This window comes from Populus nigra, chromosome 12 (assembly GCF_951802175.1).
Source record: "Populus nigra chromosome 12, ddPopNigr1.1, whole genome shotgun sequence".
Lineage (NCBI taxonomy): Eukaryota > Viridiplantae > Streptophyta > Magnoliopsida > Malpighiales > Salicaceae > Populus > Populus nigra.
This window is the reverse complement of record NC_084863.1, coordinates 13,891,964-13,905,554: the sequence shown is the minus strand read 5'-3', so window position 1 is coordinate 13,905,554 and position 13,591 is coordinate 13,891,964. Positions and strand designations below refer to the sequence as shown.

The window sequence follows — 13,591 nt, the reverse complement described above, 5'->3', positions numbered from 1 at the left end:
GACTAAGAGATTTGCTCCCTCTTAGGTCTCAGGTTCAAACCCTATAACTGCTCATATGATGGCCACTGGAGGTTTACATAGTCGTTAACTTTAGGGCTCGTGGGATTAGTCGAGGTGCCCGCAAGCTGGCCCGGACACCCACGATAATCAAAAAATTATACAGTTGTTTTATTGAATCATATTTTATACATGTATATAATATGGTTAGAGCATAGAAATTAAAGCCTAATTTCCTTCGGTTTAGGACTATAATTTTAAAGCTTAAAAATCCTAATTAAGTTGTTGGCATGAGCCTTTACTGTCCATAATGTCGAGCCGAAATGGGTATAGTCAATTTCCAAGAAAGAACATTTCCATAGGAGCAAGCTTGCTTCTTCGTCTAAATAGCCACATGCCCCATTTACTTTGATGCTTTTGGACCTCTTGGTCGCAGCCAGGAACATGCCATGAGAGTGAACGAGATTAATGAGGTGCTCTCATGAATAGACAGGTTCATGGACACACGTCTAGTCATATCCATTTCAAAATTAATTTGTCCATACTGACCAAACTAACTAAACTACCATGTGAACATAACTTGTATGTGCTTTTAAATTGTTTTTTTTTAATATTTTTAAATTATTTTAATATATTTTTAAGTGAAAAATTTTTTAAAAGCAATTATTAATTTATTTTTAAATAAAACACAATTTAAAAAGTAGTTATTCATGGACACATGTCCATTTCAAATTTAATTTGTCCATACTAACCAAACCAAAATGTGAACATAACTTGTTTGTGCTTTCAAATTGTTTTTTTTTTTAATATTTTTGAATTATTTTGATATATTTTTAAATAAAAAAAATTAAAAAGCAATTATTAATTTATTTTTAAGTAAAATACGGTTTAAAAGACAACTTTCATGGACACACGCCTAATCATGTCCATTTCAAAATTAATTTGTCCATACTAACCAAACCAACATGTGAACATAACTTGTCTGCGCTTTCAAATTGTTTTTTTTTAATGTTTTTGAATTATTTTAATATATTTTTAAATGAAAAAATTTTGAAAAGCAACCATTGATTTATTTTTAAGTAAAATACAATTTAAAAAGCAGTTATTCATGGACACACGCCTAATCATGTCCATTTTAAAATTAATTTGTTTATACTAACCAAACCAACATGTGAACATAAATTGTTGCACTTTCAAATTATTTTTTTGTTAATGTTTTTAGATGTTTTCATGCATTTTCAAGTTAAATATGTTTTAAAAAGTAGCAGTTACTATACTTATAAATACCCTATAAAATGATTTTTTCCCCTTAATTTTGCAATAACTATTCAATTGTTGAATATTTTTTTTTAGATCCTTAGTGAGTTAACCTATTTTTTATTATTAGATTTTAAAATAATTTTTCAATGGGTTTCTAAATTTTTAAAATAAAAAAGTAATATAAACTCGTCACTTTTTATTATTTACTGTTTTTTTCCAAGATGATAATATTATAAACACCATCAAATATCCGATTGTAACTACGATTTATCTTTCTTTCTAAACATCAATGTTTTTTTTAATTATTATTTCTTAAGGAGAATGATCATCGAATCAACCAACCAACCGAGCTTGAACCCAGAAGTCATTGGCTTGCACCTTAATTGGTGCTTGTGACCTGCGTCCAGTGCGGTCTCATCGAGAAAAATGAGTACAATAAATGGTTAGATTTTTTCAACAAATCATTCTTTTAAACCTTTTGAAAACTTCTTATAATGTTTTGACTCTTATTGAACATTATCTTATCAAAATATTTTTTAGTTTTTTTCTCTTTAAATTCTAAATTTATCTATTGATGATTGATAATTCAGTATTTTTTTTTAAATCAATATGGTATTGGAGTTCTAACGAAAAATCAAAATGTTATTTATTTAATAAAATAAGGATAAATATAAATTAAATAACTCAGTTATAATTATTTCGTGACCCGAAATCATAACTGAGTTGATAATATTCTAATAAAAAAAAATTGAATCAATTCTAAATAGTTGTGCTCTCGTCATTTATACGTTTAATTACTCATGTTCTCTAACTCCATCAAGTCAACAATGAAAACTCCTTGCATTGAAGTAAAAAATAGGCACGTGTAAAAGATTGTTCTTGGATTCCAAATTGGCAGCTGATGACATGACACTGTGGAGGACAGGACAAAGTGATGTTTACGGGATGACGAGTGCACTCATGAGCTCAGTCCACCCTTTCCTTTTGTTTTCTTGGACTTTTTTTTGATGGTGTATATAAAGAACTGTCAAGAAAACGGATCAGCCATCTTCACATCTGCTCTGAGGCTTCTCATGGGAGTCATGGTTGAGAACCTTGGAGGTACAGTAATCATGGAGAGTAGCGGTAATATTTCTTCTACAAAAACAGAGAGAAAAATCATCGAGAAAAATAGGAGAAATCAAATGAAAACACTTTACTCCAAGCTCAATTCTCTCCTCCCTAATCAGAACTTCAAGGTGCTTTCTCTCACCATCTCCAAAGACATGTCTACTTGTATTATTGCATGCTAGCTTTCACCTCTCATGACGAGGCCAAGCTGTTGTTGCTTGAATTGGCAAATTGATGATTGAAGTTTACCTTTGTTTTGGATGTGCAGGAACCACAGCCACTGCCTGATCAGATAGATGAAGCAATAAGCCATATAAAGAGTCTAGAGGAGAAGTTGAAGAAAGCCAAGGAGAAGAAAGAAGGTTTAACAAGCAGCAGAAAAAGATCATATACATGCACTTATGATCCTACACCAATCGCTGCTCCAAAATCACCTCAGCTAAAAATCCAAGAATTGGGTTCAGCTCTAGAGATAGTTTTCACAAGTGGGCCAGATAATCAGTTCTTATTTTATGAGATTATTCGCATTCTTCATGAAGAAGGTGTAGAAGTTGTTAGTGCTAATTTTCAAGTTCTTGGAGATTCCATTTTCCATGTACTTCATGCACAGGTAATGATTATATATACTTTGATCAATCATGCTGATTCATTCCTAATATATCCTCAACATGTTCTGTTGAACAATTCAATGATAAATTTGAATTTCTTTTGTGCAGATGAAGGAATCTGATAATGGTTTTGGAGCTGCAAAAGTAACCGAGAGACTGAATATGTTCATTAATGGATCCACGAGTGAAATAGAGTTGGATTTAGAGCTATGGGACTTCGAGATTCATCCTGGGATCACTGGGGAACTCCTTACAGGACTAGAGTAGCATAAAATAATGGTAAATTAGGTACTAGAGTTTAGAATCTAAGTTTAATTTCTTGAATTATGTGAGCTATATAGATATTACGAACAAGTTAACATATGTATGGAAATATCCTATATAACAAAGACAGCTTGTGCCTTGTTGCATGGTTTTCCCTTCAATCTGATCTTGTTTTCCCCTTTCGTTTGAATTTCTTTAGAGCAATATATATACTCCATTCTTATAAGACTGATATGTTTGTTAAAATGGTGTTCGAATGCAATGGAAAACAAATAATTGGCATAAATACAGTATTATATGCTCCTTAATTCTGTAAGAAGATTGTAAGAGAGAAGAAGTCAGCGCGCAAGCAAAATAAGTTTTGGCTGTTTTTTCAGCTTATCATTGGCATTTTGTGTTCTAGAATCAAGAACATTCGAATAATCATTTTATGTAGCTTTCCAATTCTTTTGAAAACTAGAAATTTCAGAGATTTTGGCCTTTGAGAAAACATTTTCAGATAATTTGCTGATACACACACACACACACTCCATCCTTACATTTTTGTTTTTCTGAAATTTGTTTTTTCAAGTTCTTGGAAATCTTCAAGTTTGTTTGCCCAAAGAGATTAGCAGTTGCTTGAATGATTAATTGAAGGGGAAATGCTAGAAAAAGGGGGATTTTAGCAGTTAGTGATTGTGTGAGTATTAATTTTAATTACAACTATATAAATTGATTCTTCTTATATGATCAATTCAAACAAAAACTCTATTATTGTAAAGATTTAAAAAATGCTATCAAATATGTATGAATTTTTTTCTACTAAAATTCTACTCATAAACTCTCAAATAAAATCTAACCAAATCAAATATAATCTTTTGTTACATAGCTCTATCTAGAGGTTTTTTTTTTTGGATGTTTGGACTTCATTGTTATATGATCATGAACTTATGTTTTATAAATATAATGGAAACAAGAAAATTTTATAATTACCAATAGAAATTTTTTGTTGCTATTGATATCGAAAAGTAGCAATGAAATAATTTTCGCCACGTTTTCATAGCTATTAATTATCAATTTTTTAGTATTATATGATTTTTTTTACTGAATTATATATATCTTTTTCTTAGTTATTTTTTTTTATAGTCATTGAAAATATTTATGAATCTCTGTGTATCTTCAACTAGTTTTCTATCTGTGTGAAATCACACCAGTGTTTTAATCTATAGAATTACATTTTGATTTTTTTGAAAGCAATTTTATGTTTGATGACCCCATAAAAATAGTTTACATTAACTATTCAATGTACCACTTGAACTCCTTATTTTCCCATATTTTAAGTCAAGTACTTGTCTCTTTTGAGAAACTGGGAAACTTGTAAGTTTACTGTAAAATATATATATATAAAAATAATTTAAAAAAATAAAAAAAATATTATTTTAATACATTTCGACACGAAAAACACTTTGAAAAACAATCACAACCACATTTCCGAATAGACATTTGCCAAGTTACTTACCAATAAGAGAAATATACTACCTTTTAATATATATATATATATATATATATATTACATTGGTACTTGTCAATCCTGGTATATATTTAAAAACTCTGAGGTTCTTCATTACCTGATAGGCAATCCTGAATTGCGAGTGAGAACAAAAGCAACTGCAAGTTTCTCAGTACTGCGATAGGTCAGGAGTTCTTCCTTGTCCTCTGGTTCAAGATCATACAGTGCGAATTTTATCTGGGGCACATATATATCCAGCATCCCTTATTTTTTTGTCAAGTTCCTCGAGTTTTGCATAGAATAAACCTTTTTCTGGATGTGAGTTATCACCAGCCGCAAAAACATGGACGCCATCCTTCATGGTTACCCAACTACATCCAGCTTCCTTCTTCACCGCCGCCACGCCTCTCTCGTTGCTCTCCTAGTCCTCGCCATGTCCTCCCACTTCCCTCCTGAAGCATACATGTTGGAAAGAAGAACATAATTCACAGCATTTCAGCAGCCCTCCTACCTAATTCTGTCTTTCGACCATTTCCTCGGCAGCAAGCACCTAGAACTGTTCTCCAAATAAGAATATTAGGCTTAATTGGCATCTTATTAATGAAATTCTCTGTCTTATCTAATTAATTCGCCAGCCCGTCCAAGAAGATCATCAACCATATGAGTAATGCTCTATACGAGGAACCAGTCCATATACTTCAGCCACAAGAAGCCAACACCCCGACAAGGGTAATGTGATAAGGTAATTGACCACGGAGCTTCATTCGTGTGAAAAGCCTCGAAGCATTGTCTCCATAGCCTGATATCATTGAGTTCCAGGAATACAAATTCCTCAGAGGCATCAAATAAAAAAATCTCGATGCATAATCTATTCTTTCACATTTTGAGTACATATCAACAAGTGCGCTCCCAATTACAAAATTAAATTCTAAACAAGCTCTTGTTGCACAGGCATGGACTTCCAATCCACGCTCTAGTGTGGCAACAGTGGCACAAGCACTAAAGTGATTCGGCTAACGGTTGAATATTGTTTTTCTAAAAAAACATGTATATTAAACTTTTAGGACGCGTTTTTGTATATAAAAAAATGCCAAGAGAAATTCAAAGAGTTTATGCATAAATTTAATTAAATAAATCCAGAATTATTTATAGAAAAAAAAATATGAAGCTTGATCCCTACCTCATTGAAGTTAACTAGCCAAACTCATGACCCAGATTATAGACCAAATTTAATTACTTTTTTAATTAAATAAATTAAATTTCATACATGGTTAGGTAATGAAAGTTTATAATTTAAAAAGCTTAAGGACTAACATGTACATTTAGCCTCAAATTTAAAAACACCTTCTCTTTTTACTGCATTTTTATTTTAGTTCCTTATCTTTAAATCTTGTCATTTTTTAATAAATATACTTTAATTGGCTATCAATTTAGACCTATAAGGATGTAATTAAAAGGAAAAAAAATGGATTGAAAAAAAAAATTATGGCGATTCAAAATGATTTGTCTTTGGATGAACAGTGATATGGATAACAATATTTTTCTCATACCATATACCTTTTAAAGTATTTCTTAATATATCCAGAAATTCAAAAGCTAAGGAAATGTGACCTCTGTTGATGTTGTTTTAACCTCTCAAGTTTAGCTACCATAGCACCGAATGACCTCTGTTGCAGTGTTATCTTCTTTTGTCACGTTAAGAGAACTCCTTTTTGGGCGTTGTAGTGACTGAAATTTTATTTTGATCACTCTGCATAAAATCCAGGAAATGTTATTAAAAATATCCAACATCTTATACCAATCAAAACAAAAACTAAAAGAGGTAATATTTTTTGTTGTATTTTTAAATATATATTTTTTTCTTTAATTTTATCATTCAATATTTAATTTATTAGATATTGAACTTCATAATTTGTTGCGGTTTACCTGTGGATATCTCAATCTCATGGTCCCTGTTATGATTTTAACAGGTTAATATAGTTGACTTGAGTTTTTTTTTAAAAAATGATATTTTTTTTTAATTTCATCATTTAATATTGGGTTGATTAAGAATTATACTTCATTATTTATTTTTGTTTGTTTTCTATGAGATTATTCTAGTCTCATAGCTTGAGTCATGAGTTTTGCAGGTTAACTCAAATAGACTCGGGTTATTTTTATTATATCCTATTTTTCAATTGAATTTTTGTCAATTTCATCATTCAGAAATGCGTTTTTGGGAAATTAGGCTTCATAATTTATTTCAATTTGCTTTCTATGGGTTTTATTAGTCTCAAGACTCGAGTAGTGAGTTTGACAAGTTAATCCAGTTTGACTCGAGTTATTTTTTTTGTTTATTTCCTATGAGATTATCGTGGTCTCGTGACCTGGTCATCGATTTGGCGGATTAACTTTGACTGATTCATATCATTTTTTTATCCCGCGAGTCATTGCAATAAATTTTTTTCCTTTGTTTTCTTTTAAAAACAAATCTATGTTTCTTTCTCTATTTTCATCTTTCAACATTTTGTTTATTGAAAATTGGACTTCATGATTTATCATGGTTTGCTTTCTATGTGATTATTCTAATCTCAACCCATCTCACATGTTTAGCGGGATAGCCCAATTAAATCGAGTTTTCTTTTTCTTTTTTTAATTGGTAATTTTCTCAATTTATTCATGATTTTTTTGATTTGTTTTCTGTGAGGTTATCTTGGATTAATGACTCAGGTCACCGGTTTTAAGAGTTAATCCTGATAGACTCGGATCATTTTATTATGTCATGTTTTTAGATTGATTTTTTTTTAATTTCATCATTCAACAATGATTTTATTGAAAGATAGGCTTCATAATATTTTTTATTTGTTTTATGCGTGGTTATCTAAGTCTCATGATCCAAGTTGTAAGTTTAGCAACCTTACCCGGGTTGTCTATAATCATTTTTTTTGTTTATATTCTATAAGTTAAACATATTGACTCGGATTGTTTTTTTATTTTTTTAATTGATTCTTTTCAGTTTCGTCATTCAATATCGGGTTGATTGGGAATTGGACTTTACAATTTGCTTCAATTTACTTTCTATGAGGTTGTTCTAGTCTCATAACCCGGGTCGTGGGTTTGACAAATTAATTCGGGTTAACTGAAATCATTTTTTTAATTGATTTTGTTTTTCAATTTCATCCTTCAACATTGAGATGATTAGAAATTGAATTTTATAATTTGTCTCAATTTTTTTTAATAGGGTTATCATAGTATCATAACCTAGATCATGAATTTGACAGGTTAACTCGAGTCGATTCAATATGTCATCTTTTAAATATTTATATAAAAAAAAGATAGTCATAAATTTTTATGAGTTAAATTATGTTGTTACCTGTCATTTGGGTTATTTCTTAACTCGTTAAGTTGATCGGTCACCACCACATGATTTTAAAAATAAATCTTCTGATAAAAAAATATTAGTAATGCTTGAATATTTTTTTATATATTAAATAGAATTGATTTGACTAACAACATAACATAGTAAGGGTAAAAAATCTAGTATATACAAAATTAATACGAGAATGTATTTCTAAAATGATTTGAGAAGGGGATTGGTCTTCACTACGGCACAAATTAATTCGATGAAATCCTTACCATTGAATGGAAAAAAATAAATCAAAGAAGGATTTGTCAAGCAAGATTTTGTTCCATAATACTAAATTTTCTATTCGAGAAAAAAAAAGATGTTATTGGATCAATTAATTTATAGGTGAATTAACACTAAATTTTTTTAAAGGTGATTTTAAAGACACTCCCCCTTTTAAATGATTTAAAAAAACTTAATAATTTTATGCGGATACTAATCTTTAAGGATTTAAACGTAAAATGTCAAGAAATAAAATAAATGTATCAAATTATCTAGGTGGTGGTGCAGTGGTAAAAATTTAGGACTAAGAGATTTGCTCCTTCTGTGATCTCAGGTTCGAGCCCTGTGGTTGCTCATATGATGGCCACAGGAGGCTTACATGGTCGTTAACTTCATGGCCCGTGAGATTAGTCGAGGTACACGCAAGCTGGCCCGGACATCCATGTTAAACTAGAAAAAAAAAAGTATCCAACGGACCAACTACTTGAAATTATAGTTCCGATTCTAAAATCGGTGCTTGCTACCAATATTCCAATTGGGGTTAACCCAGTGTAATATTACAATTAGGGTCGAACCCGGGCGAGACCCCACACACACACACACACACACACACACACACACACACACACACACACACACACACACACACACACACACACACACACATATATATATATGTATATAAACTTTCCTTTGAGTCGCTGGGCAGCAAAACGAAAGCTGAAGAGCTGATTAATTAGTCCCTGCCCTAATTTCCTGAGAAGTGCAGCCCGCCCCTCATTTCCTTCTCTGTTATCTTTTGCAGAACAGTAACAACCAACAGAGAGTTGTAATCACAGGTACTCTATCTTCCTTACACTACTTACTTTTTTATGGCCCGCTAACTCCGATTCCTATCCTAATAGATGGGCACAATCGAAGGACAAGAAGAAGGAATTAGTTTCCCTAAACTAAATAGGGTTTCTTTGTCTATGTCCCAGAATCTCTCTATCCCCGGGGGCCCCCGCTCGAAAGGAAGGAAGCCCGCCCGTACTCCCCAGTCCCGGTCCGGTTTGGTCACTGATATCACCTATCGTCGCTGGGCTCTCCTCTGGTATTAGCATTAACAACCCCCGCTGAAAGAATGAATGTTTTTTTCTCTGTTGAGATTTCTTATTGCATACAATTGCTGCAGATTTTGAATGATTCCCTCTTTTTTCCATGCCTTTTTAAGCTCGTCTTCGGATTGGAACAAATAATTGAAAAAAGTATTCATTTGACAACCATCCTTTAGATCACCACTAGTTTGTTTTGGGTCCATGGTTGATTGCCTGTATGCACGATGCAACACTGGAAGAGCTGTTACAATTTACAAGTAAATCAAACTCAGTTCATTTAAACATAAAGAAAAAACAAGGAAGATGATTGAAATCTCTGTTAATATTGTACTGATTATGGAGTTACTATTGGTAATGGTTTCTGGGTTTTTACCTTTTTCTTTGTTTTTTCGTTATAGCATCAATGTATTTTGTCTGAACCATGTTGTGGAAGAGGTAGCTGTTTGCATATATCTTGGGGATTCACTTGTAGAATAGGAAGCATATCAAAGATGCACTGCTAAAAGCTTCGGGAAGTTCATATTATTCTGTTTCGGTTTGGGAACTGAATAATATCAACTAGAATTGAATTTCTTTCTATAATTGCACTTTGATGTTAGAAACCGTAACTTTTGAATCTAACCATTGAAACATCACAGTTATGTGGTCTTTTTTGTTTTTTGTAGCATAAAGAAGATAAATTCCTATCAAAAGGTGCTGTTACTCTGCATTTTAAGGCTCTGACTTTACCATTTTCTTGGATCTTTTTTGTAGAGAACTTGTTCATGCATTTATTTATTTTAATCAGACAATCTTTGAATCTGTTTTCAGTCTTTTTTTTTACCTTTGCGAACAGTAGTATTATCAATTCATGCTCTACGTCCTTTCCACAAAATCTTGAGCTGATTTTGTGTTTGTTCATAAGTATTTCCTTTCCGATAATTAAGTTGTGAATTTAAAAAGTCATTTTGAAGACAAATGCACCTTTTAATGATTTAATCTATTGATGTTAATTAATTATGCTAGTATATATGTTAATGTGATATTTTATGCTAAAATAACCATATTAATGTGTGCCTTGGTTCTAGAACCGGGTTGACCCACCAAACCCATGACCCGGTCATTTTACCGGGTCAATGGCCGGGTCGGGTTTTATACTATGCTACTAAGTGCCAATAATTAACTTCTTAAACAGTACTTAAGAGTCCTTTCCCTATTTTTGAAAGACTTCAACTAGTGGATTATTATCACAGTAACCACATAATAATTTAAGCCCAGTCCACTTGAATATGTATTAGGCTCCACTAGCCCATGAGGCCTAAATAAATACCAAGTCCATTTGATTTTGTTATACTCTGGAATCGTTTTAGTTTGTTTTGATGTCATATGCCCCTACTTCTCTTCTATCTTCTTAATGTTCTCTTCACCCCTCGGTAGAGTTTGAATTGGCTGCGCGTGGTGTGAGTTATTTGCGCGTGTTTAAAGACCCTTGATTTACTGTATCTCATCTAGGAACTATTTTCATTTCTTCATCAGAGGTACTGTAGTTACTCTGTTTTGTTAAACCCTAAATCATCTTAAAGTTGTTCTCTTTTATGATGTTTATGTCTCATATTATGGTTTCTGTATAAAGTTCAAGTGGTCTAGTATTACATCTAGTTTTGAATGCTAGCTGCTGATTTGTAGATTATAAACAATACCCTTTAAATGCTTCTCTCTATGTATCATTACTTGGGTGGTTGTCTGAGTGTGGGTGTTGAATAATCTATTATAGATTGAATCTATGTTTTTAATAATTTGTGTTGTGCTTGTCTTTCAAGTTTGAGTTTTTCAAGTGCTAGTGTTGCTATTGGATACCATAATGAATTAGGCATTGGAAAAATGATCCCTTTGTTTGATTTTGGATTTCATTTTGAAAGTTGCTCTAAAATCCTTCTTTCTAGATTGCGTATTGGTATATATTTTCAAGTTATTTTGGCCGGATGCTGTTAATGTCCACAAAATGTGGTGGGTTTTTTTTTTGCAGTCTATATTTGAAATGGCATTTTGTAACAAATTTGGGAGCTTGGTGAGGATTAATAATTAATATTTTGATATTGATTATTTAATCGTGATTTTGATTAATAATTATGCAAAACGAATAGATGTGTGTGAATACACTTACTGGAAAGTAATGAAATAGAAGAGGATTTTTTTCACTTTTGAAAATTCTCTTATGTCTAAGAGAAATTAAAAGCTGGGTGTTTGCAACTTGTTCACTGATGGGTCAAACTTGAAATGAGTGATTGGATTATGAATTAAAAACAAGCATGAGTAGAAGAATTATAATATCTTATAGTTTACACACTAACTGTTTCAGCTCTCTGTCAATAGGCTGGATGTTTTATAGTTATAGCCATAAGATTTGTTTAAGTGTCTGCATCAAATTTTGCAATGCAATTCGAATCAATCTCCCTTTTGTCCTCTTAGTCCCTCTCTTGCCCTTATATCTGTTGCTTGATTGAATTGTTTAATTTAGGAATTTTGTTTACAAGTTGCATTAATTATTTTTGTTGTCCATTGTTTTGCTCCCTTTTTTCTCTATATTTTCACTTGTTAAAAGGAGTCCGATATCATTTGTTGTCTTCTAGAAGTAGCCAATTATGCTTATTCTTTTGGGAAGAGGCAATGGAGTTGTTTTAGTCTGTGCTAATAGATATGCGTCTCTAGAGGAGCCAGAGGTCTGGGCTGGTAATCCAAACCAAATAATATTTTTTCTTTGATATCTGAGTTAGTATAATGTATTATATTTATTGTGTCAGAAAATATTTATGTATTAAGATTTTGTAAAAATCAATTAAAAAATATTAAAACAGCAAACGCTAAATTTAACAAAAAATAAAAACATAACCTTTTTTTGCCTTCTTACTGTTCATCAGGCATGAAAAATTGTATTTTAGTCTTTGATTTTTTCACTTTTCCATTTTAGCCCCCTAATTTTTTTAAATCTAACATCTTAGTTTTAAAATTCATTTGTTTTATGTATAATTTCAAAGAAGAGGGAGTTTTCGAAAAATAAAATATGAAAGTGGTTGGACAACCACATCACGCCCACTAAAAAGATAAATCTTCATGTCAATAGATTCATTTTAGAGTTTTTGGATTATTAAGGAGTTTACTAAGATAAGGGGACATGTCTCAAGTTACATGGATTAACCTGTAAAAATTAAAAAAAAAATATTTGAAGTTTTAGAAAGAGAAGAAAAAGCCAGAGAAAGAGAAGAAAAAGCCAGAGAAGAGAAGAATGGGGTTTAGAAAAGTATGTATTTTTACAATTTTTATTCAATTCATTGAAATTAAATCGTAATGTCAAGAAAATTACATATAAGTACTAAAACCCTAAGAATCAAATTTGGGCTTAAAACACACTAACTAATAAAAAATTTTATTTGTTGGCTGGTTCTTTTTGTTAAATTGTTGTGTATCTTTTGTTACTTTTATGAGTTGTCTCCAAATGACGTGAACTAAAATGCGAGTTGTGATATAAGGTCATGTCTTTGTGAAGAATTCTACCAAGTAATTACAAGTTGTAGTAGCAAGACAATAGCACTGTATGTTCAATTTAATTTAATTTATTATCATGAATTTCTTGTCCATCAGATTTAACTTGGTAATGCAAAGTAACCTGCTAAGAGGCTTTTATGATTTGCTGTATAGGATATCTGAAGATAACGCTAAGGAATTCTGATTTTCAAATCCTGCTTCGGTCCTTGAAAAACGAAGAAAAATCTCCTGAGCAGTGTTAGCAATTTCTATCAGCAATATTTCTCAAAATCCGTCCACCGCGTACTCCAACTAATCAAAGATCACAGAGGCCCTAATTTCGGTCTAGCAGGTGAGGATTCATACTTTTTAAAACAGCTTTTCTTGTGGAAGGCAAAATGCAAAGAAATCTTTAAATTAAAAGTGGGAAAAGTATTTCCAAAGCAGTAACTTACCTATGACTATATTCCAAAAAATTTGTGCGCAGTTTGTCCTTGAGTGGTGATCACTTAATTGAGAGGCTCTAACCTTCAACTTTGTTGAAAAACTTTGTAGAAAATTGAAAAATGCTACTCCTATTTTCTGGCAATCAAGACATTGAGGACCTATATACACGGGAAATCTACTTTAACATTGTCCTGAATCTTTCCAATTTTAT

At 31.6% G+C, this 13,591-nt stretch overlaps 1 protein-coding gene and 1 long non-coding RNA gene across 2 annotated transcripts; both read left to right on the top strand.

Moving 5' to 3' along the window:
* Window positions 1-2,299: 2,299 nt before the first annotated feature.
* On the top strand, window positions 2,300-3,400 carry LOC133668973 (transcription factor bHLH162-like). The gene is made up of 3 exons (XM_062088990.1): window positions 2,300-2,495; window positions 2,636-2,977; window positions 3,084-3,400. Exons 1-3 carry the CDS (start codon window positions 2,331-2,333, stop codon window positions 3,240-3,242), a joined length of 666 nt encoding a protein of 221 aa, XP_061944974.1. The 5' UTR covers window positions 2,300-2,330; the 3' UTR covers window positions 3,243-3,400.
* Window positions 3,401-9,016: 5,616 nt separating this feature from the next.
* LOC133670116 (uncharacterized) lies at window positions 9,017-13,224 on the top strand. Its single transcript, XR_009834013.1, has 3 exons — window positions 9,017-9,174; window positions 9,316-9,428; window positions 13,108-13,224. It is a non-coding gene; the product is annotated as an uncharacterized LOC133670116 (long non-coding RNA).
* Window positions 13,225-13,591: the final 367 nt, after the last annotated feature.

Coding starts and splice junctions, on each gene's coding strand:
- LOC133668973 (XM_062088990.1), top strand. CDS start 2,331: ATGGGAGTCATGGTTGAGAACCTTGGAGGTACAGTAATCATGGAGAGT. Junction 2,496..2,635: donor TCCCTAATCAGAACTTCAAG/GTGCTTTCTCTC, acceptor TTGGATGTGCAG/GAACCACAGCCACTGCCTGA. Junction 2,978..3,083: donor TCCATGTACTTCATGCACAG/GTAATGATTATA, acceptor TCTTTTGTGCAG/ATGAAGGAATCTGATAATGG.